At 52.8% G+C, this 25,250-nt stretch overlaps 10 protein-coding genes across 10 annotated transcripts; 4 read left to right on the plus strand and 6 right to left on the minus strand.

Annotated features, from left to right (window-relative positions):
* Positions 1-298: 298 nt before the first annotated feature.
* On the minus strand, positions 299-1,800 carry N7459_007924 (pheromone receptor; the record flags this gene model as incomplete). Its single annotated transcript, XM_056947092.1, has 2 exons — positions 299-1,188; positions 1,242-1,800. The coding sequence occupies 2 exons, from the start codon at positions 1,798-1,800 to the stop codon at positions 299-301; spliced, it is 1,449 nt and encodes a 482-aa protein (XP_056796602.1).
* An 806-nt stretch (positions 1,801-2,606) lies between these two features.
* N7459_007925 (uncharacterized protein) lies at positions 2,607-4,156 on the plus strand (the record flags this gene model as incomplete). Its single annotated transcript, XM_056947093.1, has 2 exons — positions 2,607-3,004; positions 3,064-4,156. The coding sequence occupies 2 exons, from the start codon at positions 2,607-2,609 to the stop codon at positions 4,154-4,156; spliced, it is 1,491 nt and encodes a 496-aa protein (XP_056796603.1).
* Positions 4,157-4,597: 441 nt separating this feature from the next.
* N7459_007926 (protein kinase family protein) lies at positions 4,598-6,978 on the minus strand (the record flags this gene model as incomplete). Its single annotated transcript, XM_056947094.1, has 2 exons — positions 4,598-6,741; positions 6,855-6,978. The coding sequence occupies 2 exons, from the start codon at positions 6,976-6,978 to the stop codon at positions 4,598-4,600; spliced, it is 2,268 nt and encodes a 755-aa protein (XP_056796604.1).
* A 674-nt stretch (positions 6,979-7,652) lies between these two features.
* On the minus strand, positions 7,653-10,862 carry N7459_007927 (phosphatase family protein; the record flags this gene model as incomplete). The annotated part of the gene is made up of 1 exon (XM_056947095.1): positions 7,653-10,862. The coding sequence occupies one exon, from the start codon at positions 10,860-10,862 to the stop codon at positions 7,653-7,655; it is 3,210 nt and encodes a 1,069-aa protein (XP_056796605.1).
* A 565-nt stretch (positions 10,863-11,427) lies between these two features.
* Positions 11,428-12,423, plus strand: N7459_007928 (Dcp1 family protein; the record flags this gene model as incomplete). Its single annotated transcript, XM_056947096.1, has 1 exon — positions 11,428-12,423. The coding sequence occupies one exon, from the start codon at positions 11,428-11,430 to the stop codon at positions 12,421-12,423; it is 996 nt and encodes a 331-aa protein (XP_056796606.1).
* A 266-nt stretch (positions 12,424-12,689) lies between these two features.
* On the minus strand, positions 12,690-14,017 carry N7459_007929 (bifunctional triacylglycerol lipase/ester hydrolase; the record flags this gene model as incomplete). The annotated part of the gene is made up of 4 exons (XM_056947097.1): positions 12,690-12,751; positions 12,821-13,056; positions 13,123-13,307; positions 13,376-14,017. The coding sequence occupies 4 exons, from the start codon at positions 14,015-14,017 to the stop codon at positions 12,690-12,692; spliced, it is 1,125 nt and encodes a 374-aa protein (XP_056796607.1).
* Positions 14,018-14,895: 878 nt separating this feature from the next.
* Positions 14,896-18,186, minus strand: N7459_007930 (SMEK family protein; the record flags this gene model as incomplete). The annotated part of the gene is made up of 8 exons (XM_056947098.1): positions 14,896-15,492; positions 15,545-15,978; positions 16,035-17,060; positions 17,114-17,440; positions 17,520-17,569; positions 17,649-17,730; positions 17,811-17,907; positions 18,073-18,186. 8 exons carry the CDS (start codon positions 18,184-18,186, stop codon positions 14,896-14,898), a joined length of 2,727 nt encoding a protein of 908 aa, XP_056796608.1.
* A 663-nt stretch (positions 18,187-18,849) lies between these two features.
* On the minus strand, positions 18,850-19,290 carry N7459_007931 (uncharacterized protein; the record flags this gene model as incomplete). Its single annotated transcript, XM_056947099.1, has 1 exon — positions 18,850-19,290. The coding sequence occupies one exon, from the start codon at positions 19,288-19,290 to the stop codon at positions 18,850-18,852; it is 441 nt and encodes a 146-aa protein (XP_056796609.1).
* N7459_007932 (DUF914 domain membrane protein) lies at positions 19,289-20,606 on the plus strand (the record flags this gene model as incomplete). The annotated part of the gene is made up of 2 exons (XM_056947100.1): positions 19,289-19,688; positions 19,756-20,606. 2 exons carry the CDS (start codon positions 19,289-19,291, stop codon positions 20,604-20,606), a joined length of 1,251 nt encoding a protein of 416 aa, XP_056796610.1.
* A 1,362-nt stretch (positions 20,607-21,968) lies between these two features.
* Positions 21,969-23,993, plus strand: N7459_007933 (MFS transporter; the record flags this gene model as incomplete). Its single annotated transcript, XM_056947101.1, has 11 exons — positions 21,969-22,105; positions 22,156-22,265; positions 22,321-22,355; positions 22,423-22,667; positions 22,726-22,758; positions 22,815-22,901; positions 22,954-23,357; positions 23,414-23,525; positions 23,577-23,710; positions 23,772-23,844; positions 23,933-23,993. The coding sequence occupies 11 exons, from the start codon at positions 21,969-21,971 to the stop codon at positions 23,991-23,993; spliced, it is 1,431 nt and encodes a 476-aa protein (XP_056796611.1).
* Between the last annotated feature and the right edge of the window lie 1,257 nt (positions 23,994-25,250).

The following is a 25,250-nucleotide window of genomic DNA, read 5'->3' on the forward strand; positions in this document are numbered from 1 at the left end:
CGGCTGTATCAGCCGCCTGTTGATAGATTCAAGGCCTGACTAGATCTACGGCTGTGGATGTGCGTCGAGAGTGGATCCGCCTCTATAGCTCCCTGTCTATGACCGAAAGTAAACTGTTTTGGGTCACGGCCTAGGCCAAAGCCTTCCCACGACAGCGTCCCAACCACTGACTTACATCTCCAGACTTGAAGCCCGCCTAGAAATCTTCCCTCTCCAACGGCAGCACTTCTTATTTCTTGTATCCCGCAAACATGCTACAAAGTCCGTCACAACAACATTTGATCCACATACAGGGCTATCAAATTTGCACCTCGCTCTGCTGCGAAATAACGTGCTTGATGTGGATGGAATCATTCCGGACCGGCGAGGATAACCCCGAGGCAAACTCGCTACTGGGCCGGCTGCGACTCGTGCTCGCCCAGGCATTCGTGCAGATCGTCTGAGACGGAACAGACATGTCTTCCAGAAGGGTATCTTCGTCTCGAGACGGGGCCACGCGCTGGTTGAACCGGAACCAGGGTGGTCGATACCACGGAGCGCGGGGCCCGGAGGCGGTGCGGATGCCCTTTTCGATATCATTGTAGGTGTCGGAATGGCGCACACTAATGCAGATGTCAGCTGTCTGAGAAACTTCTCGTTTGTTGGGGGCAGACTCGAGAACGCCGGTGGCGTACCGTGCAGAAGAGCCCTTGCGCCACTTGAATCGTCGCTTCGCACGATCAGAGCTTCCCACCATCGTTCTGGAGCCCGAAGCGTTTGGGGGCACGATGGTGGCTTGCGAATCCAGCGGGCGAGCAAGGCTGGGGAAGCAATATCCCAGCCCAAGGTAGCAGAGGACCATGCGGTAACTGCGGGTGGCGTCTCGGCCGAAGCCACAGAAGATAAAAATGATGCAGCCCATGGCAATCGGGGTCCAGCGATCGAAAAAAACGACGCCGTAGGTGGGAACTTTGATGATCTGGTTCCAGGACGGTCCGTGGAGCCGGCTCCAAGAGTAGGAGTGCCATGGGAGCGAGAGGGTCAGATCGTAATAGAGCACGTAGCCCTGGACTGGGAGAATGGCTAGGAGCATGGTGAAAGCGACGAGGAACAGCCGCAGAAAGCGGGATTTGCTCATGTTGCTGTTAGACGATCGGAGGATAACTTCAAAGTCGCTCCGGTATCTGTGGAGTCGGATGAGGACCAAGACTGTGGTGAGAGTTAGCTCTATTGCTATATTGCAAATCGCTGGGAAAACGGACTGCAGTAGTACCCGGCAATCAGACAAATGACCGGCGGCCACATGTACGCCAGCACGAGGCTCACCCAGCTTTCGTCGAAGTTATTGACACAGCCGGAGATGGAGTACAGCAGATAGCGGCTCTTCTGCCATACGACATGGGTGATCATGGCAATGATGGGGACTACCACGCAGAAGAGCAGCTCCATAGACCGATTGCGCCAGCGCTGGGTCTTGGAAGGCACCAGCATCGCCCGGCTCGTGTCCAGCACGATAGCCAGACTACGCAAGATACAGAGCAGGGCACCCGGCACCGCCACATATCCCGCGACCATAATTTTGACCTCGATGTCACAGAGACCCGAGCCATTCCACCAGGATGCAACGTCGTCGGTGGGCCAGGTTAGGGAATTGATGATGTTGAACAGGTTCAGCATAAGAGACCAGCAGATGAGGGTGGTGGCTGGAAGGTTGCGGTTTTTCGCATGTAGGGTCAATGGAGGAATGCAGAGGGCAATGGAAAAAAAAGAGAGCACTGGAAGGATCACTGCCAGTGGATAGCGCTTTGTAGAAGCCTCCATTGGATGAGAAACTGGGCGTCGTCGATCAAAGACGAATTGGATTGATATTGACAAGGTGCAGAGATCTTCCAGCCAGTTATCGAATAATGAGTTCCGATTAGAGAGAAGCCCAGGGAACAAAAAGCATCATTCGAAAGGAAGAGAGGAAGAACAAGATCACCTGGCGTCGAGACCCAGTATATCAAGCCAGCAGACCCAGGGACACTGGGTTAATGAGACGAATTGGCACATCCAGGGCCTCAGAGGCATGCGAAACAGAGACGTGAGCGATTCACCCGTTCTGAGGGGAGTGTCGAGCATGCTATTGAGGTCTCGATCGAGACATCCACGAACATCGGAGGTAGACGCCGGATGCGCAGATAGGGTCACTATTTTGCGACAGTGACGGAACCTGCCCATTAAAAGCAGCAGGCATCCAAAGGTAAGGTCCATAGCCAGACAAAGCAGTGAAGAGTGAGCGTCGTGGTGGTCACCATTCCGTCCAGACCGGACGAGACCAACCCGCATTTGGGCCTCAATAGAAGAGGCACGCTATTCAAACCCCAATCGGGCCAACAGTGGTTGCACCCGTTGCCAATGGGTCTGGACCATTGTGAGAACGATGTTTCTACTCCGAACTGGGAACCATCGGCTTGTCGTTCCGAGGGACGAGAGAGATGAAAGGGGGAAATGTGGCAGAGGAAGGCGGGAGGCTCACAAGTATGCATGGGCGCCGTGTACCCTCGGCTGGGCGACACCACGAACTCTTCCACGCACGCCGAGGAACTCTGTCTTCGCCGCAGTTCCTTCTCATCCATCAATCCATCATGGCTGATCCACCTTCTCCCTCCTCCACACTTCCACCCCGCAATTCCAATCTCAATGCGCCCGCTAGTTCTCTCCGCCGCCGCCCCGCGCGCGCCTTTGAAGCCACGACGATGCCCGACTGGTCGCAGCGGCGCAACTCGACTCTATCAGACTCGATCTCCGACGCCCGCAATTCCATTCGCTCCTCGACAGATGACTTGTTCCTCCCACGCGTCGCCAGGGCCGGCGAGAGCCCCGTCGCGACCGAAGAGTCTCATTGGCACTCGGCTCCTCTAGTGCTGGCGCTGCTACCGGCGCTTGCAGGCGTGTTGTTCAAGGATGGGAGCGCCTTCGTGACGGACGTGACGTTGTTGGTGCTGGCAGCCATCTTTCTCAACTGGTCGGTCCGGCTACCATGGTAAGTGCCCATCCATCCCAGACCTCTTGAAGTCAGACCAACTGCTGATTGCATCTCAGGGATTGGTATCGCTCCGCTCAGGCAATGCAGCGCGAGCAGGATGGTTATAGCGCCACCGCGGAGATTCCCGTCGATCCCGAGCCGAAACCCGAGTTGGATGAGCACGGCGAAGCGGTGGTAGATCCACAGGGCGACTCGAAACAACGCCAACCGCACGCACGAGCATCAGCAGAAGCACAAGCAGTCAAGGAACTCCAGATTCACGAGCTTGCTGCATTGGCCTCATGCTTCGTTTTCCCAGTCGTCGGCACCTGGCTGCTCCATGGCATCCGATCGAGCCTCTCGCGGCCGTCAGAAGGCCTAGTCTCCAACTACAACCTCACCATCTTCCTCCTCGCATCCGAGGTACGCCCATTCGCCCACCTCCTCAAGCTTGTACAAGCGCGCACCCTCCACCTCCAGCGTGTCATAGCATCCACGTCCTATGAAAACCAGGTCGACTCGAGCAAAGTCCAAGATCTCACCAACCGGCTCGAAGAACTTGAAGCCCACGTCGCCGAGGCCGCCGCTGCGCGCCTCGCTACCTCCTCCCAATCAGACCAGGCATTGTCGCCCCGGGACTCAAGTGACGCTCCATCCCTGACAGCGCAGGCGGTCGTTGAAGCCCGTAGAGCCCTCCAGCCCGACATCGAAGCACTCAACCGCGCCGTCCGACGCTACGAGAAACGCACTGCCCTAACCAACCTCCAAACGGACACCCGCTTCCAACAGCTCGAAGTACAGACACACGACGCGATTGCGCTCGCCGCGGCAGCGCAGCGCTCCAGCGTATCCCGCCGCAAGAGCTACGCATTCATCCTCATCGACTGGGCCTGCGCATGCATCGTCATTCCAGCCCAGCTTGCGCTATCGATTCTGAACCTCCCCGGCCGTGCCGCAAACCGCTGCCTCCTAGCTGTCCGACGGATGCTAGGCCGGCAACACCGCACGTCCCCGCCGCGCTCGAAGTCGGGCAAGGAGAAGGTCGCGCAAGGTGTCACTGGGTCGCGGCTTCAGTCGCAGACGCCGTTGTCTCGTGCACCGAGTGTTTCGTCGCCTGCCCAGCAGCCACAGCCATATTCGTCGACTGCCGTCAGAGGATCAAGTCACTAGCATGGTTGTCGACACTCAACATGTGAGGTGGCTCGGTTCCACTCTCGCTGCTGTTTCTCTTTGTACATTTCGGGCTTGTCATTGCCTTCTTGTCATTAGCGTGCTATGAATACTTTTGGGATGGGTATAGGGAAAAATGGATTGGTCGGCATTGGACTATAGGAAACTCTCGGATGTACATAGTTACATGGTCACTCGGAGCTAATCCGATTTGGCCACACTAAACCAAATCAAGTACTAGTTGGCCTTATTTGAATGTTATAGCTTCGCAAACCTACCTTCTCTAGCTTAATTATTATAAGCACTTAGCACTTAAGAAGCGCTTATAAGATATTTTCTTAAAAATTTCAGACTAACATCAAGACTAAACGTTGACTGGGTATTAAGTTTATAGGAGACATTCGGATCGCCTCTTCGAGGTCGTCAATCTTTCCTGTACATCTATGTCGACTCCCATATGTTTGGATCCTCCTGGGCAGCATGCAGAACATTTATCATAGAAGAATACAAGCCCTCATCTTCTGCTTTCCACCTCCTGCCACCTGGAAATACTACTCGCCTCAACCTGTTCACCCAAGGAGTCAGGGGTCTGTAATACTCCGTAAAAAGCTCCGTGGTAGTCCTGCGAAAAACGTCCTCATCAAGAACCGTCCCAAGCTTGAGTTTCGCTAACTCCTCCATGTCAGCGTAGTTCCATTTGTCGAAGTTTGGAACAACTCTCCCTTGGCCCGGACTATCGTAATGGATGCATATCCAAAACAGAACCCAAAAGAACGACTCAAGGTCATGCATAAAGGAATGCGACTCGCCCAGAAGCACCCCGATTGCCATAAAAGCCCGTGTTCCAGTCCTGCCTTTGGCGCCAGAAGCTTCCGTCCGTGATTCCTTGATGCTGAGATCGAGGTCGATTAAGAACGTAGGCCAAGAGGGATTATTACTATCCTCGTTTATCATCATGTTGTTAATAGAGATGTCTCTGTGGAGAGACTCGGCTGCACTGAGTAAAGACTTATGTCCTTTAATGCAACCCTCGAATGCACGGAGGAGAGCCACACGGGAGCTTGCCTTATAGATCGGTTCCCCGTAATCACTTATCACAACACGCCTATGTATGCGATTTGGAATATCCTCGGCATTGGTTTTCGTCGGGGACTGCGAGGAGGATCGTCGTTTGGGAGGCGGCAAAGAGAGGCCAGTTTGGCTGGATGATCGCTTTACGCCAGTGATGCTGCGGCTTTTCCGTGCAGTAGTGACTCTGCGTGGTCTAGATAAACGTTCGGGTACGTAGTTATCCGCGGTCGTGACGTCCAAGCCCTTCCGCACATGGTGCTGAACATCGTCATCTGTACCAAGAATCTGGACAGTCTCGTGGTGATAATATCGGGCTACATTGATAACGCCCTTGTCCGTCGTCTCGCGTAACAGCTCTCCTTCGTCCATACGCTCTGTGTACTGCCAAGAGTCCTTGATAACAAGCGGTCTCTGTGGATCGCCTTCGCGATAAGCCCTCCAGCAAGTTGTTGCTCGACCAGCTACACAGGGGGCACGCCGTATCATTTTATCGATAAAGAGACGCTCTGTATGACCGCTCCGTTTGACCTCAATAAAGCGCTGGCCATTCAGGGTGAGAATTGTAGGGTCAAAGCCAAGCTGTTCGTCGCTCATCCAGAGGAATCCGAGAATTGTAGACACAAACCGCAGCGCGTCTTTGTGGATGTCAAATTTGTCGGATGCAATCCCCCCAAGCCGGTCAAACTCCCATATCCTTATCAGAGACCCACAGATAGTGAAGCCTAAGACGTAGCGACGGGTATCTTGGGCGGCGAGAACTTCCCTCGCATACCTTCCTAAGTCAAGCCATGCCTTCGAAGCAATATCGGCAGATGGATTGCTCTTTAGCTCTCCTGGTACGAGGATCTGCCTCCAGTGGCACAGAGAGTCTCTTCCAGCATCCGGATCATTCACAAGGCCGATATCTATCTTTCGTTCTACCATAGAGCCCTCGACTGGTTTATTAGGCTGCGCAAGGGGCCGTCGTTGAGTAGTTGGAGCCGATGAATAGCTTTCTGCGAACGTCGCCAGCTTTTCAATCGTTTCTGCAAGCCAATTCAAAACCCCATCTTGATTCGCATCTCTCGGCCATCCTACCCATCCATCATCGTCAAGGAGCGGATCATCGCCTTCTGTACATTTTTTTAAGACCGCCCTAGATGCTGTTTCGAGACCAGCCACGCCCCCAAAGAATCTTTCGTGGAAGCCACGAACGCCAACGTAGAGAGTACCAAGTTCTGCCTTAAGGACCCTGTCCACATCTTGCCGGTATTCGGAGGAGTTCGCGAAGCCGCTCGTGTTAGTTAACCACGGGGTTTGCTGGATAGAGGAGGATATCTGTCGAGGAGGCGGGGTACACTCGACAACAGCAAGGTAGACGTTCTCCCAGATAAGGGCGTCTTTGGAATCGTGGGCGAGCGCTGCTTTTAAGACAGGTTTGATACGGTCGAGGTGGAAATCCTCGGAATCGACAGAGGACATAAGGTTCAATAGATTGTTAAGGAGGCTCTTACCACGACCACTTGCAGGCAGCACTCAGGAGGCTTTTAATCCTTGGAGTGCCGAGAGGAGATCGATGGAGGCATCTTTAATATCTGCTCTCGTAATCAGAGGAGCCCCTTTTTAAGACATAATGGCGGTTGTTTACCTTCGTAGCCGAGGTGATCCAGCGCGTCAGGCGAGACACCTTTGCTTTCGTAGGTTGAACGGAAAAAGTTAAGACCTTCCCCAATAGGGTTATCTTCAATAATTTTGGTCCGGGCTTTATCCATCACGGCGACAAGACCATTGGTTAGTGTTGTGATGTTTCTGAGATGGGAGGGGAGGATCGGTCGGCAACTGGAAGTCGCGCTTTGACATTTTCCGCGTCGGAATTTGCCGCCCAGCCACCAAAGCGGCGGAACGCGTCAAGAATGAGAATCTCTTCTAAGTAGAATATCATATAGGAATATATGTAGGTACACGATCTAGAGCATATTACACAGGAGGTATAGATATATAATATCATTAAAAAGGCATAGGAATCGATTAGTAGAGATTCGCTACGTCAGCTGGTCAAAAGTATACCTACTAGCTCGCCTGCTAGAAATTATCAATAGATATAGGTCAATTTGCGAGTAAACTCGTGATTCGAAAGACATGTCATACCTAGTGGTGTGTGTTGCATTTATAGCTCCTAGTCTGTGAAGATCTACCATTGGACATGAAATTCTGAAAATAAAGGGTGTCGATGCAAAGATGTACACGAAAGGAATGTCAACGAATGAACAGCGAAGACAGACGAAATCAGAGCTGCTCAAAGCAAAATTGTCAAATCTATCCAGATCACATAAGGTTATACATCGCCCCAAACAGTCTTCACCAAACGCCACCTCCTTAGGGCCGTCTATCATAATTAGGGCTCCTCGAAGTCCTAGGTCGTACAATCATAACTAGGTGTGTATGATCACGAACGACCACCAGATGGGCCTCGCTCATCCACACCGATCATCTTCAGGAACGGCTCAATGATACCCCTTTTCCGCTCTTCGAACGCACGGCGTTCTTTTTCTTTGGCCGGGACGGCAACGCTCGGCGAAATCAGCACTCGGGAAAAGATACCTGCCAGGGACGCCTCGACGGCCTGGCGATGGGCCACCGCTGGTTGATTCTGTGAAGATGCGCTGGCAGATGACTCGGAGGAAGTGGCCGATCGGTTTTTGCGACGGAAGCTACCCGCGGAGACGAACGCCGCGGCGGACGCAGGCGTCGGTGCTTGTGGTTGCGGGGTGTCTTCGGGCGGAGTCTGGTCTTGGGGTTTCTTCGCGTCGGCGGAGCTTGGCTTTCTACTTTTGGAGGATGATTGGGTGGCTGCGCTTGGCGTCGCAGACGGGACGGGCGCGACTTCGTTGGCGATACGAGCGAGCATAAAAGTGACAAATGTGAAGGAGACGCTGTGCGCGGGCGAGTAGGCGAGGCTCTCCAGGACCCAGGCTTGTGTTTCTTCCCAGGTCCGCGGAGGGAATTTGGATTTTTCCCTGGCGATCATCTGCTGCTCCATCTCTTGCCAGACGGCGGCGGTGACGATGCCGTCGCTAAGGGAGTTGAGGAAGGTAAGGAGTGTTTCGGAGAGGATCTCGAGACGATGGAGGGAGGGGACTTCGGGGGCAAAGATTGACGAGAGAGAGCCGTTGGTGTCGAGGGAGGCACGAGCGGAGGCAAGAAAAGGTGCTCGCCGGGCCTGGTCTTGCAGGGTCCATGTATCCGGCTGGAAGGGCCATGCACTTCCAGATGGGTCTTTTGTCCAAGGCGCTTCTTCCCCGGACTCGCCCTTCGTCATGCTCCATTCCGCCACCGCACGCTCTGCTAACTCGGAGATCGCTTCGGTCAATCGGAAAAGCTCACGAGGCGCAGAGAGCCGCACTTCGGTTTCAGTCTGAGAAGGCTGCGAGACACCGGATTCTTTGAGACTGCGAGCGCCAGCTTCTGGCATGCGTGTCAATTCGGCCACGCTGCAGCCAAAGCATGTGGGTAACCAATGGCCGTTGACGGAAATGAAGTGATCACGTCCGCTGTCCACATGTAGGACCAAGATCTCTTCCAACTGAACCTTTTTCAGGTTGAGTAGACGAACATGCTCGATGTTTCGGACATGAACGGTGATATCCACATTTGCTACCTCACCGGGAAGCAGGGTATGGCTACTGCCAGAGGTAGCTAGTACTGGCTGCCTGCCCTCGTCTGCAGGTCGTTCGACATGAATATCCAACCAAGGAGGAGTTTCAGGTTTACGCTCGTCACCGATACTGGGTCGTTCTGCAAATGAGAAAGTGGCCGGTGTACCACTCGTATTAGCAATCGTGAGAGATCGGTGGACGGGCACGTCAAAGGGCACATCTCCAAATTCGACGGCATTGGGATCGCGCTGTTTCTTATGGTCCTCAGTGGGAACATCCACTACAACAGTGAGACCAGGTCGGGCCTCATTCTCGGCTTTGTCGAGCTCACGAACAACCTCTTGGTGCACTTTGGCCTTGAGACTCGGATTGACGGCGTCAAATAACAGCGTGAAGATGGCATCCAAAGGCTTGTGGTCCGATGATAAGATTCCCTGGTGGGACACATAGTGTTCGAGATGAATAGACTCTTGTGAAGAGTCCGAGGAGGCGATGGAGGGTGCATCCGCCCGGTCTTCGTCCGGATTGTACTCATCTACACTGCCGGCAGCGTCCACGCCATCAACATCGGGGTCGTAGTCAAACAAGACATTATAATCGGCGACCGCTTTGTCCAGTCCACGAGCCTCCATTTCCTGGTCTCGTTTCCGAACTTCCTCTGCTTCTAGGTCAAGCTGCTCATGCTTGCGCTTATCTCGTCGGGTGCGATATAGAATCCGGTCACACCAGCTGGGACCGCGATGCTTCTCGCTCGAGTCAAACAATGCCACGCTCCCGACGTCGTATTTATAAGTTGGCAAGAACGTGATCTGGCCCTCACGCCATCCTTTGTGGAAGGCCGTTCCCTTCTTCTGCTGAACACGTAGTTGGTCGTGCACAAGGAGAGAGGAGATGGTAGTTTGCAGCGACGCAGGGTCATTGTGGGGGTCAATTTCTTCATCAGTGACTGGCCCTGGCGCTTCATTCTCCTGTAGCAGCGCCGAGGGAGGCTGGTTTTGAGGTTCGGCCTGGGAGTTGCGGCGACTGCCCGATTTTTTGTTCTCCTGCAGCGCAGTATCGTATGCATTGACGGTGTGTCGAGCCAGGACTTGTCGCACATCACCCCCAGGGATATCATCCAGTCGGTAATTAAGATCCCCAAACCAGAACGTAAAGTCCTCCTCACCAATGCTGTCAAAAGACTCTACCTGTGTTCCCTGCTCTAGATCAACTGCCTCAAACTTTGCGCGCGAAGCGATCTGAGACGCGTCCCAATTGCGCCGCTCCAAGCTACTCTTATCCGACCCTGCTGCGAGATGGCTGTTGACAAAGACCAAGCGAGTAGTCTCACCCAGTACTAGGCGAGCGGCAACAGCCCCTTTGTTGCCCATGTAGCCCATGAGCCCAGTTCCAACAGAGGAGGTACTAACAGACGAGACGCTTTCTCCGATCGAAGGAGATGCATATATGACAAGCAAAAGGCCGATAAGCTGAACCTCGGAGACGAGCTGATACCCCGGAGGAAGCGCCTTATGGACTTGTTCTTTCCAACGATTGGACGGTCCAGGGTCGGTGTAAGGCCGAAGAGCCTCGGCTGGAGACGAGACATCGACCACCTCCTGCAGACCTAGAACGTAGAGATCAACCTCCTCAGGGCTGCACCGGAATGGCGCGGCCTCTGTCTTGGCATCTTCTTCATCGGAAGACGAAGACCCATTCTTTTGTCCCGCGTGGGCGAGTTGTGCACCTTTCGCGCCGGAGAATTTCTCGCATATCCCTTCGCCTTGCACAAACCACTTGCCGATATCTTTCTCTGTGCCGGAAATTGCTGCAACATTCCACGTACCAACTTTCACCCGGATGGTCCGCCGACGGGTGTATTCTGCCTTCCGTGCTCTAATTGCACGTGAAAGTGACAATAAATCGAGCGCTGGGTTGTCGATCTTTTCGACATCTTCAGACGCATGCTTATTGGAATCTGATGCGGGAGGCGACGCCCCACGTTGGTCATTGGCACTCATGTTGTATGAATGGATAGAGTCGGGTCAAGGAACGCAGAGAAGGAGACGCATTATCCGATGATACTTGCGGGATGAATGCGACAGTATCTATAACCGGCGTTCTATAGACAAGCGTATATGATGAATCTCAAGCGGTTCTTAATTCCGGCGGGCAGAACGAGCTTGATCCGCGGCAGTATATATCAACAGCGAGGAGATGATGGCCAGATTAGGACGGAGGAAAGAAATCAATCGTAATGGGAGATCAATGCCCGCTCATCGCGTCGTTCAGAGCTCAGCAAGGCAAAATTCGAAGAGCGAGGGTCGGCATTATGCAGTCGCGCAAGGGGAATCGACAGAGACAAGTGAAAAAAGAAGGGGAATAATTGCCTCGATGAGCAAATTCTTCAACGCCCCAGAGCTGCGACGATTGCGTGGATGAGAAGTCCAGAGAAGTGGAGGAGTGAGCCGAAGAGTGGGAGCGAGGGAGGCGGAGAGCTCAACGATGACGATATGCACGCGCTCGCCCACCCGCAATCGGCCCTCTTGCAACACCCGATCCTCGCTTCATTCACCCAAGCCCACCATGAGCTCTCGCAAACCCCGGCGATCCAATAACAACCACAATAATAACTCCTCCCATATCAACAACTTCACCGACTATGAATCTGACGCCGCCTACCTCTCCGACATGCAGCAGCAACAACCTGCCCTTCCGCTCCGCTCCAATGAAGAGCTGAATCTCTCCGTCCTCCGTCGCCACAACCCTTGCATCGCCTCGATCCTCTCGCTCGCCAACTATGCAGTCGTCTACATATTCAGCCCGACAACCCGCCAATGGGAGAAGACTGGAGTCGAAGGGACACTGTTTGTGTGTCAAAGGACACAAGGCGATTTGGGCGAGGAGCGGTACAACGCCTTCGTGCTGAACAGACGAGGGCTCACAAACTTCGACCTGCCTCTGAGGGACAGCGAAGATATCGAATTGACAGAAGAATATGTGATCTTGAAAACAAGCGAAAGCACCCAAGCCGAGCTGGGCCAGAATGGCATCGCGGACCCTGTGAACCCACCACAAGCCAGCCAAGGCACGCAGCAGGACGGCGCGAGCACCGCCAATGTACGCATTTACGGGATCTGGATCTACTCGGAGGCGGCTCCGAACTCCACCGCGGAAATGCGCGCTGTCAATTCCCAGCTGATCCGAGAGTGCGCCGCCCACGCCGGGCAGAGCTGGAAACTCGCGCGCGAGCGGCTCGAGGCCATGCGCCAGAATGGCATGCACATTGCTGCGGCTGCGGTCGAGTCGCAGGCTGCGCCGCTGGAGGAGGTCCAGGCCAGCGTGCCTATGGGCCGTCAAATATCGTTGAAGGATCTATTTGGGCAGCAGCGGGCAATCGACGACGGGTGGAGTGTGCGTGCGCACCACCTCGGTCCACTCGAGCAAGAGCAAATCTACCCGGGTATGATACCGCAGCATCAGCAGCAACCATCACCCGTGCCGCAGGCCCAACCCGATGTCTTGGGAGATTTATTCCGAAGAGCAGGACTCGCCTACCAAACCGGCGGACAGGGGTATTAGGAGCCTTTGTCATTCTACATGTGTTTCTTCTTCCTCGCACGCATATCCTATCCACGGCGCATGACTCGGTCTTTGAATTCTCGAGCATTTACCGTCTCTTTTAAACAGTCAGTTGTGATGTTGAATGGGGGTGGCGCGGCGTCGCTTGAGATACCCTTTGCAAATCTACACCAACTGCGAGTTCATGGTGTTCTCAATACCCATATCCAGTACTAGTTGCGCACAAAGACATTGCATGAAGCTCTAGCTCTAGCTGGACTCGACAGTCAACCCAGTCTAATATCCTGTACCATGTCGGCTACCTTTCGAGCCATCGTATCATTGTGTTCTTCGAAAATTAGCCACTCCATCAGCTTATGCGGCGATCAGTGAAAAAAGCGTAGAAAAGAGAACTCACTTAGACAGAACGCATGTGGTAGTCCCTCCTCGCACACTAACATGCTGGGCCCTACTCTATCCTCGCGCCCGCGAAGCGCAATAATTTCATCTCGTGTGCGCTCCGCGACCCAGTGGTCATTTCTTCCAAAATAGAAGAACAGTTTGACAATGGGTTCGCGCGCAGTACCAACCCCCCAGACATCATCTGTCCACTTATCAGACGTGATCGTGCGCATCTCGTCAGCTGCCATGTGCCTAGGATTATCAATGAGATGCTGATCAAGAAGGTAGTTACAATTTAAGCACCGTTTGGAAACATACAAGGCTTGTTTCACACCATCACGACTTCTGAGAAACGCCAAGGTCGTGTTGAGCGCGTGGGTTGGGGGATTTTTCATCACGAAGCGGACGAGAGACCGGAGAATCGAGGTTGGGAGGAGGAGCGTGAGAAGTCGAGCAAAGAAGCCCACGACAAGAGCTAGTCGGGGGATCAATGATAGCAGTTTCTGGCAAGTGTTTAGCTGTCACGACACGAAAAGAGAGACAGAAGTGCCGCATATGGGATTGGACGTACCGTCAACTTCTGGCCAGAGGGAGAGTGCGCAATATCCATCACAGTTGGGAACAGCATGACACCGCCGACAATATCGAAGTCTACTCTGTCCGATGCATCCCGACTGGAGCTTGATGAGTTCTCGGTTCTGTCTTCCCGGTGACGCCTCAATATCTCCATGGCCATATATGCGCCCACAGAGTGCCCTATGAGAATGACCTTGCGTCGCGACGGTGCTGACGTATCCCTCCCAGCAGTGGCAGCGTTCGTACTCATCAGGTCTGTGAGTTTTTGTTGGACAAAACGTATCTGATCTTCCAAGTCATACAGCTCGTTTCGCTTGCTCCTTGGTTGTTGTCGAAGGCTGTGGTCACTAGGCCAGGGAGAGGTGGGCATTGTAGGTCCATGGTTATCGGCGTCAATCTCAAACCCACCGAGACTACATCCATAGATTTGGTGGGAAGATGATATATCTTGTTCTTGCAGCGTCCCTTCTCGGCTGACCCCTGCTGCCTTTGCTAGGTTTTGCGCTAGCAGAGACAGAAAGGGATGGTAGTAGCTGATCAAGCCTGGGTTTCCGGATATGAAAAATATAGTGATATTCGCTTGAGATGGCGGTCCTGTGTAAGTGCAGAAAGTGTTCTGCGTGATTTGGGATTCCATGACGTATGGGTTTGGGGATAATATATGCCAATATGTCGATGCCAAAGCAGCTATAGGCGCATACGGCGAAGCCCCCGCGGAAGATGCACTATGAGAGATAATTAGTTCCCTGTCAGCAGATATTGAAGTGCCAAACTGCTGTACAATACCTCTCTCGGTCTATGAAAGGCGATGAACCCGGTCGAAGCCGAGGCCGCCGAACGTGGAGTGCAGGCGAAGTTGCGGAGCGGAGTGGATCCCATCTGAGCGGAGCAGCGCAGCTATCCTTGGACGTACTATATTCGGTAATTGTGCACTGCCAACTACGTCTAATTTCCAACCCCCAAACGAGTACAGAGAAAAGCAAAAACATCAAGATCGTGAGGAATGCAAATGTATTGCTGGAGAGCCCGACGCCATACCCCCGGACCAAGCTCCCCCCCAACATACCACCCAGTATCTTAAGCCCAACAAGTGAAATGCAAAGTCAAGAGAATTAAAAAGAAGAGGCACGAAGAGGAATCCAATGCATTGCCCAGACGCCAGCAAAGCGCAATGTACATCATTTGTCCCATGATCCCACCGTCAAAGAAAACATACAACACCGGAGGTATGAAACCGCTGCGAAGCAAGGCGCAAGGCAAGGTGTGAAGGGAGTGGAAAAGGGCAAAGGAAGAGGGCGCTGTGAAACAAAATGAGCATCGCCAAACAGCTGCAGAAAAAGCGCAAAACAGCAGCGAAGTAGAAAACGCAGGAGGAACAATGGCATAGTGCCGTGCTGTATCTGGTATCTAGCTTGTCAAAGTAAAACAAGAGGTCGGAGAAAAGTCGATATATGAAGGCTGCTTGCTGGGCTTGGAGAACCGACGCGTCGCTCAACTGCACAGTTGCGATGGGCATCATCCGCCTTCATCGCCTTGACTGTCGTCTCGATTCTCCTTCTCGTTGCTCTCGCTGGAGGCAGTTTCCGTACATGTCGTGTCATTGTCTGATGCGGGAGTCTTGGTAGCTGGTCCCAGGTTGATGGCGATTCTTTTAGGTGCCGCACTACCGGTGACACCACCCAATACACCCAAAGAACCACTCTTATCCGCGGAGCCTATGGATCCGATGGAGAGAGTCTTTTTTCGGTTCAGGATCCCAGCGCTAGAATTGCTGCTCGTGGAACTTCTACGCTTAGGTCCTGCAGTGAGCTTGACCAATTCGTCCTCGTCCTCCTCCTCACGCCGACGCTTCTCGGCTAGTCGTTCCGGCACAGGAAGAGTTTGCGCCGTGGGCGACGCAGGCGTGGCGGCCGCTTCGGAGGGAGTTTCGACTTGCGCATCGATCGCACTCGCCTGCGGGTTTTGTAAGGGCGGCTCAGGCGTATCTTCGGGTTTAGTGTCCATGGCGTCTTCATCGTCATCATCTGGATAATCAACGAGCGGTTTGACCATCGGAGAAGCAGATCCGTTCGGAGTATCAACAGCAAGCCCCGCGCGGTTGTGCTGTGGCCACTTGTATCGCATCAGTCACCAGTGTCGCCCAAAATGATTCAAGATCACCTACCTCATCTTCGTCATCGGACGTGTTGAAGTATTCTTCTTCGGCGGCGTCCATCTCTTTCACTCCTTGCCAACGCTGACCATTGAGCGGCATTCTCCGTGATGTTTCCTCATCATGGCTGAATAATGTCGAGTCGGCTCCAGCATCGTAGCCTTGCATCTGGTCGTAACGGAGAATCAGATTGTGGAATGTATCGACGTAGGTGATATGTTCGAGTTTCTGCCGGTACTTTTCAACCACATGGAGTATAAATGGCTTGATATTTTCCCGTTTAATAAACTCGAACAACTCAAGGCAAGCAGAATTGAGCAGATTATCGCGCGGCATAGTCTCGTAGACAATGTCTAATATGAGACCGAATGTGTTGTTGTGCGTCATCAAAGCTTGATAAAATGTATCCTGGAGGCTAATCAACGTGCGGAAGAATTTGAGGGCAACTGGAATAACACTATTAGCTCCAGATATTCTCAATGGTCGATCATGTGGTACCAACCCAATTTTAGGTGCTTTTGGGGAGCCGTGAGTAGTTGGGCAACCCGGGGCGCTAGAGATTCACTATGGATCGCATTGCGCGTGCGGAACAAATGTTGGCGGACGAAAAAGGTGAGAATGTCAACCAGGTGAGAGTAAAGCGTGACTTCTTGGAACGTCAAGTCATTAACTAGCAATGAAGTCAGGTCAGCCGATCTTTGGGCGTCGTGTAACCGGGGCAACTCACGGGAAGCGCGATTGGCAAGATGCCTCAGCGGCTGGAATAACCGCTTGGAAGACTCATCGAAGTGTGGCTGAACAAATGCGTCGGAGAGGAGATTGGATGAACGGATTTTGAAATAATCGGGTCCAGCCCGAGCGAGCGGGTCCTGAAGGGGTATCTGGGGGTCAAGCAAGATCTTGATTGCGTCGGCTAGTTGATTTTTGACGCCGAGATCAGTCTCCGCATGAAGTAGATCGATTAGGGTGTCGGTGAGCGGGGTTTTCTTCTCGTTGACGGCCTTGAGCATATATCCGCGCATCATAACCGGGTCGTGGTCCAGCAATGCTACCAGGATGTCAATGCCCGTCGTGCGCATGGCAGGATTCGGGTGCTTGACAGCGAAAGTGATGACTGCGAACAAGCCGTGGCTGATAAAATTGGCGAATAGCTGAGCGCGTGATGGAGCCTGTAGGTTCTTTGCGATTGCAGCACACTGGTGTAGGAACTGCACCGCATCGTCCTTGCGCTTCCCGTCAGCGTTTCTCGGATCGAAGACAGAAAAGAGTTCTCGGAGGAATGGGGCGTTGGATTGAATGTGATTGACGATCTCCATCTGGTTGAAGAAGATGAGGGAATTGAGGACTGAAAATGTCGGGTCGTCCAAGATTCGGGCTAGGACCACATCCTTCAGGTATTGTAGCCGCCAGGTGCTTCGAATCTTTCTGCGAATGAGCGGATCTTTGATCGGAACAACCTCCTTATAGCGTGACTGGTCTGCGAGGTACTGGCGATGATTGGCCTTGTGCGTTGGGAATTCGGGATCATCTGCGACGCCAATTAGCCACGCTTCCTTTGGGCGCGGAAAGAAGCCACCGTACATTCCAGAGCCCCGACCACCCCCAAGATAATCTGATCGGCAACCACGGTCTCAATGATGGTATTATCATTCAACAAAATCAGTGATTTCATAATGTTGCAGAGGCGATGCAAATCAGCTAGACTTTCCAGATCCTCGGCCATCATGACCAAGGGAACCACTTTTCCGATATATTCGTCGCGAATGATGAACTTGGACAGCGCATCACGGCCGGCTTGCGTCATGCTCGCTGCTCGTACGATCTGTTCGATTTCTGGGAGATTTCCGAGTTCGGGCGCGGGGAGAACGATGGATTGGTAGCTTTCGAGATCATCGGAAAGTGCGTCATCTGCGTGCGAGAAGCGAGAAGACCCGGTTAGAATTGCCATCCGCGCATGAGTGACCCTACAAGGGCATTGAGAGCTTACCAGCCGATGCCAAGCCGATGAGATGCTGCTGAACGGTATTGACAAAGTCCCTTCGATGGTGGTCAGTCGGTGGACCCAGGCGCGCGCCCACACACGCAAACACGTCACGCCCGAGGAGGATTTGCTCACCAAATCACCGCGCAGCCCTCGGCCTCTTGAAAACTCAGCGCCATATCCGTGCCATTCTGCTCCGTCCAGACGATCAAGGTCTCTGGTCGCGTGATACAGTCAGTCAAACACACATTCTCGTGTCCGGTGATACGAGCCGGGCGGCGGTGGAGGGACAGAAACCTTGCTGTTTTTGATAGCCATCATCCTTGGTGATGCGGGTCTCCAGCAAGACGCGATTGGGCTCGTCCTCGGATTCGACGAATATTCGCGGTTCTTCCTGTGGATGAGAAACGAAAAACGCGGGTCAGCCAGGCACGGTCGTTCCGCGGAGGTTACGGGAGTCGTATGCGCCCGGGAGGAATGAGAACCACCGGCGCCAGCATCGCGCGACGAGGCAGCGCAATGAGACGAGACGCGCGAGTACAACGAGGTTGGAGCTTACCCCGAGGATCTGGCCGGTGCAGAAACCAGTGCCGCGATCGAACCAGTCATTATCTCTCAGTTCGTAGACCTTGACCCGTTTGCGACCGTCGGGCGGCTGTAGGTCCAGCGCCATGATCCGGCGAGAGCAGGCAGGACACACCGAGGGCCTCCAGGATGAGCGACGAGGTGATGATATCGGGTGCCGAGAGTCGAAGAAGGGAAAATGGAGGAAGGGGGGGGTGGAGATGGTGATGAAAGAGTCTGCGGAGGGGATGACGATCGAAGGGAAAGGATTGGGAACGGGGAGGGAGGATCCACCTGACGCCAGCCTCGGTGTTCCTGGTCTTGTCTTCTCTCTGCTTTGCTTCCTTGTCCTCGCAATCTTCTCTCACTCACACATACACAAACACACACACTCAACACACTCACTCACTCACTCACTCACTCACACTCTTTCTCTTTTGTTCGCCTGGTGTATTTCTCGACCTAAATGGTGTCGACCCGTCACTGCGAGTTTTCAGGTACCTGTACAATGCGGGAGGAAGGGGAAGAAGCCACACGCGACCGGGACAGCGTGGACTCTTCCGGCGCTTCCAGGGCTTCCAGAATCTCTCGCTACACACGACACGGAATGTGATAATCTCATGCGCGACCTCGAGATTAAGTTGCCAATTCGACGATTGGGACTACACATCAAGACCGGGACCAATTTAGCCTCGCGCGTGGAAGCTTCGATCCATCTTCCGCGCACACGTCGCATACTCTACGGTGGGGACGGAACACCCGCGGACTGGAGTCAGAGATGCCACTCCCTTGCTTGGACTCGGTACTTTACAGACTGGCGGCGACGGGCGATTCCGCCGGCACGGACCAGTCTGGCCCACGACCGCTCGTCGCGCGATGCAACGCGATTGGCCACGCCGTTACATCGCTTGGCAGATTCTTGATCGCGGTTCCCAATCGGGAAAAGGTCCAGACTCGCTTTTTTTTTCTGCTGGTCTGCTCGTCTCTTTTCTGTTCCTCCACCTCGTGCTATTCCCGCCTGTGCTAGAGACGAGCGACTTCTGGGGGTTTTGCGCTCGTCGTTGACTATAAAGCTCCCTTCATCTGAGCTCTTGCCCATCGGCATCATCCACTGCCAGCGGCCTGATCGGCGCAGCGCGACTGACAGCTCTGCCAACCCCGCTTTCTGGCATCGCAGCACTCCTCTCTTCTCCTCTTTTCGTCGAACCACCATGTCCGACTCCAAGGACCAAGTCACCGTGCAGGAGGCACACCCAGCCAATTCCTCGTCCTCGCTACCCAAGGATGACGCCGCTGTGGCCGTGGTGCAGAGCCCAACCGCCGAGCACTCCGTCGCGCCGGCCGACCAGATTGATCAGGAAAAGAAGGGCTTCTTGGCGTACTTCAAGACCAAGGAGTTCTACATCGTCCTGATCCTTGGGCAGGCGCTGGCCATCACCAACACTGCGACGAGCACGCTCACCACGCTACTCGGCAACGAGGAATGGTCGATTCCTACGTTCCAGACGTTGCTGAATTATGCCGTGCTGACACTCATCTTCACGCCTTATACAATGTACTGTTATGGAATCAAGGGCTGGTGCCGCTTGGTGTGGCGTGACGGCTGGAAATGTGAGTTCTCCTCTTTCTCTGTTTGTGTCTAACAAGGGCGCTCGCTGATCACTTGCTCCTGATGCAGATATCATTCTTGCCTTCTGCGACGTGGAGGGCAACTACTTCATCGTGCTGGCTTACAATTACACCACCATGCTGAGTGCGCAACTGATCAACTTCTGGGCCATTGTGGTCGTCGTGGTTATCTCATTCCTTTTCCTGCGCGTGCGCTACCACTTCACTCAGATTCTCGGCATCATCATCTGTATTGGTGGCATGGGTGTGCTGATTGCCTCAGATCACATCACCGGGACCAACGGCGGTGACGTTTCGAGTGGCAACCAGCTGAAGGGCGACTTGTTCGCCTTGCTCGGCGCCTCATTTTACGGTCTGACCAACACGGCCGAGGAGTATTTCGTCAGCAAGCGACCCGTATACGAAGTGCTCGGCCAGCTCTCATTCTTCGGCTGCATCATCGATGGCGTGCAATCCGCCATCTTCGAGCGCAGCAAGTACCACACCTCCCATTGGGATGGCAAGGTCGGCGGCTACCTGACCGGCTTCACGCTGTGTCTGACGCTGTTCTACTGTCTCGCCCCGCTGATGTTCCGCCTTTCATCGGCGGCCTTCTTCAACATCTCCATGCTGACGATGAACTTCTGGGGTGTGTGTATCGGTGTCAAGGTCTTCCACTATCACATCCACTGGATGTACCCAATCGCATTTGTTCTGATCATCGTCGGCCAGCTGATCTATTATCTGGGCCGGCGGGCCCTCGCCGAAGCGCGCAAGCCATGGCTCGGCACGAACCAGGAGAGTGGCGTGGCTGGTTGGTTCACTGCCAAGCAGCGCATCCAACATGCGGTCCCTGCCGGCGCAGATTCAAGCAACCGCGACCCCGAGCACGCCCCGGGGGCCAGTACTGGTGCAGCCTGAGGGTCTCTCTTGGGCTGTGGGTTGCTTTTGAATGTTCATTTTTATGGTTGCTCGCTCTCTTATTGTTCTCACCAAAGGGAGACGGTACATATCTTATGCGCACATATCTTCTAGACTACTAGATCTGTTTACGGTATTCTGGGCGCGTTGCCGGCCGTTCGTGCGATCTGCGGTACTCCTGTTCAGCGGGAGAACGATTGCTTTGCCCTGGGCGCCTGTCATAATTCTTAATCTCCTTGACGACCTAGATACATGAGACTCGGATACGAGAACATGAATGCCATGCATTTTGCTTACTCTAGCCTTGCATTTGTCTTCTCTCTGCCAGTGTAGAGCCAACCATGCAACCTGGACATCCGTCGCCGATTCCCAAACTGGAGCGTGCGAGCTCTAGAAACCGGGCCCAGTGTAGTAGGAGGCACCTGGCTTTGAAACTGCTATCCCGGCGCGCGCTTCGATTCCAAGTCCATCACCTAGCACCTGTTCTGCGACAAGGAAGTGCTGCTGGGAACTAGTCCAAAGCCTTCGCGCCTCAAGCAGAAACGCTCCGCTACATCGAATACTTTGCCGAGGAAAATGACTTGCATCGCGATATCCATTCAACACAGCCGTGGTCTCGGCACGATGGGACGAAGGGCGTTGGCTGTTCACCGATGCCGACGGCATAGAGTATACCACGCGCTTCTTCGTGAGCTGCCTCGGGATCCTGTCGAATGAGGTCGATAGTTGGTTGACGAGCATACCAACGCCGAAGGTAAATCAGAACGACTCGTCGCACGATATTCTGAAAACACGATTGACTACCGCAAGAATTGTGAGGACCGTAAATCGAAGAGGTAGCCGGGACTGATTGTTGAATGATCGGCATTTAGATTTGATCAATTTCCTTCGAATCCAAAAATTCAATTGGCCGTCAGATCCAGCATGTCTTCAGTAAACACTTTCCCGCCATGGATTGGATATTCCTCCCCTGATTCACCATACGCTCGAAAGGAGATCGGCGACGCAAGGACAAGTTATCTCCCGGCGACTCGGCTCGGTTCCGAGACCGGAGTTAACGGAGCCGAGAGGACGGAAGCGATGGAAAGCCGGGGTATTTGAAGTATTCGAATCCTCATCTTGGATCTTTGAATATTTGGCGCATCGTCGCTATTGTGAAGTTCCTTCTAGTGGACCCCGTCGAGGCCAAAAATGGTGGAGTTAAATCTGGATAAATCCGCTGCTTAACTCCTGTCCAACATTGCAAGCGGGCCTAGAAAGTCGTGGCAGAGAGCAGCCATAGTTCGACTCCTATAAGAAAGCATAATTCCTAGTCTTACACTCCTAGTTTGAAACTTCTATTGAGCCAACACCGACACTAAGATGGAGAAAGGCGCGGTAGGAGAAAAGGACGCGTTCTTGGTGGAATGGGCTGAGGATGATACGGAGAACCCAAGAAACATGAGTCGCTTCAAACGCTGGCTTATTGTTCTCATCGTATCGAATGGATCCCTTTGCGTGTATGCGAGACTCCTGGATCTAGATGTTCATGCTGACGGGCCGACTTTAGTACATGCACCTCGTCCATCTACACGTTCACATATGACCAACTCGTGCCAGAGTTTGGCTGTTCAACCTTAGTCGCTACCTTGGGCGTCTCGTTTTTTGTTTGGGGGCTAGGTAGGTGGATTCAGCCATTGGGGAAGAGTGTCGGAACTGACCAATTGATTTCCAGCCATCGGTCCTTTATTCTTCTCCCCGTTGTCCGAGGTATATTGCCATATTGCCTACCACTCAACATCTCCTCCGGATTACAATGATACTGACTGACAATGAGGTGTACGGTCGGCGGAAGATCTACCTCGTGTCACTAACAGCCATGCTGATTTGGCTGATCCCATGCGCCGTGGCAAAAAATATCCAAACCATGCTCGTCGCAAGATTTCTTTGTGCCGTCTCTGGAAGTGCATTCATGAGCGTTGCGGGGGGTACCGTCAGTGACCTCTTTACTCGAGATGAACTGGCGCTGGCAATGATGGTTTACACGTCGAGTCCATTCATCGGGCCAGAGCTTGGTCCATTGTAAGTCGAGTGCATGCCTACCGCGATAAAGAAGCACGTCTAAAAAATGCATCTGCAGGATCGGAGGATTTATAAATGAGTATACCACATGGTTCGTGTTACCATATCCCCAACTGTCCGAGGACCGACACTGACATATATGTTCAGGCGCTGGACATTCTATACTCTGTTGATTTGGACAGGAATCCTCTTGGTGGTCATGATATGTGTTGTCCCGGAGACCTTTCATCCAGTGTAGGTAGACCAATACTTTCTTGGTTCTCACATACTGACATAGCTTTGCCAGGCTCCTAGAACGAAAAGCCCAACGACTCCGCGCCGAGACAGGAGACGACCGATGGCACAGTGCCCGAGGCGCCCGTCCTCGATCCCTGGTCAGTCTGGTCTTCACGTCGGTCAAAAGACCACTGGCAATGCTCGCGTTGGAACCAATGTGCTTGAATCTTTGCGTCTTCTCGGCGATACTCCTCGGGATTATATATCTCTTTTTCGGAGCATTCCAATTGGTCTTTACGAACGTGTACGGAATGACTTTATGGCAGCGAGGCTGCTGCTTTCTCGGCATGCTTGCCGGTATGCCATGCGCTACGATGACCGATCCAGTGTGGCGTTGGATATACAAACGGCTCGAGTCGAAAGCCAAGGAGTCAGACCCTGCTGCACACCAGCCTGAATGGAGACTTCCGCCCGGTATGTCAAATCTATATGGCCGCTGAAAAATCCTCTTATTGCTAATGCCAGGCCAGCCATCATCGGAGCCCCCGCAACAACAATCGGCCTGTTCATATTTGCATGGACCATTTACCCCGATGTTCATTGGATTGCCCCCATCATCGGAAGTGGCATATTCGGTTTTGGGTAAGCGGGCGACCCTTGATTCTATTGAGCCACTCACTGACGCAATCGCAGAACTGTCCTAGTTTACTCGGGAATCTTCACTTTCTTGGTGGATGCATACCCGAGTTACGCCGCAAGCGCGCTCGCAGCAAATAGTTTCGCAAGATGTCTCCTTGGGGGCGCATTCCCTCTCTTCGGCGTACAGAGTGAGCACTTATTGTGTCCCGGGAGGTTGATGTTTACTTCATGGCTGATTGAATATACCAGTGTACAACCGTCTGGGATACCATTGGGCGACGTCGCTGCTTGCCTTTCTGACATTGTTGATGGCCCCTTTTCCGTGAGTGACCAGAGCAATACTTTACCTCCTCGTCAAACCCACTGGGCTTGCGATGCATCTCGAGCGATCGCTGACATTAAGAAATCAGATTGATTTTCTTCCTCTTTGGACACCGCCTGCGCAAGAGGAGTCGATTCGCTACGTCCTGATCTCCTGGGGAATGACTCCCGCTGCATAACGATTCAAGAACGTGATTCATCTTATTTGATATATCAAAAATATGGGCCCTAATGCAGACGGAGGATTGACGGTCGGTTGTTCCCTGGAAAAGTCTTGGTTGTCGTGTTAATTAGAAGTGTTGTTTTGACATGGGAGATAGATAATTATCTATAGAGGTAATAGTGGGCAACATCCAAACGCAATCGACAAAATTATAATCCGATATCAACGATAATGGAACTAAAAAGCACCGGATAGATTGTATACGTTAGCACACGGGTTCAACCCGTGGAATTCGAAGATATCAGATTCCAAGTCTTAACGCCTTAACCACCCTTCCTGATTTGGAAGGAGGTAATCGATGGAATACCCAGAACTCACTGGCCTGTGTTTGTGCAGGGTTGCCAGTCTCAAATCAGAGAAGAACATGAGTAAAATAAATATCTTTAATCTAGGACTATATTAGAAACTATTATTCTAATAGCTAGCTCTAGTAGCTATTACACTTAGGTATTATCGTCTTTACTAGCTATCTCAGAGAGCTATTAATTAGGCTAAATACTTTATAATTTTAAAAAATATAAGTTACTTCATGATACCTAAGACAGGGTCGATCCTGAAGGCCGAAGACGCAGGTCAAGGGTAGAGGAATGCCACATGGACAACGAGTGTAAGCTGTAGCATAGAGAAGCAGAGGTTAGAGAAGATTAGATAGAATCCAAGATCGATCGTAAAAAAAAGAAACTCCATATCCATATCAGATGAGAAAATGACAAGATCCCAGCAGAGACAAGGAACTCCAGTGACCTCTTTTACATCTGCGATTCCCGAGAGACAAATTCCCTCGGACCCTTCGCCAATGCCCGCCGAAAAGAAACCACAAAAGACAGCAAGGCGCGCACAAACACCCAAGTAGACAAACCCCGGGGATCCGTTTTTGAGCCTCGATTCGCGCCGCTCCTGCAAGATAATAGATCAAGATCAAAGTTGCACCGGCACGTCCGAGTGCGAAATGTGCAGAGCCCGAACCAACAGCCCCTTCCTTTCCTGAGAAACATAGACAAGACACAGTAAATAAGAAGAGAGTTGTCATCATGAAATAGAGAACACCGAAAAAAAAAGAGTCCACGAGCGTCACTGAAGACAAGCGCCGATATCCGACCATTGCACACAAGCACCATAGATCACAAAAGACTCGCAAGCATATCACAGGGAAAGAGGAAAAACTGGGTGAGCAGAACGTATTT

This window comes from Penicillium hispanicum, assembly GCF_028827665.1.
Source record: "Penicillium hispanicum strain IBT 35686 chromosome Unknown utg000007l_segment0_segment0, whole genome shotgun sequence".
Classification (NCBI taxonomy): Eukaryota; Fungi; Ascomycota; class Eurotiomycetes; order Eurotiales; family Aspergillaceae; genus Penicillium; species Penicillium hispanicum.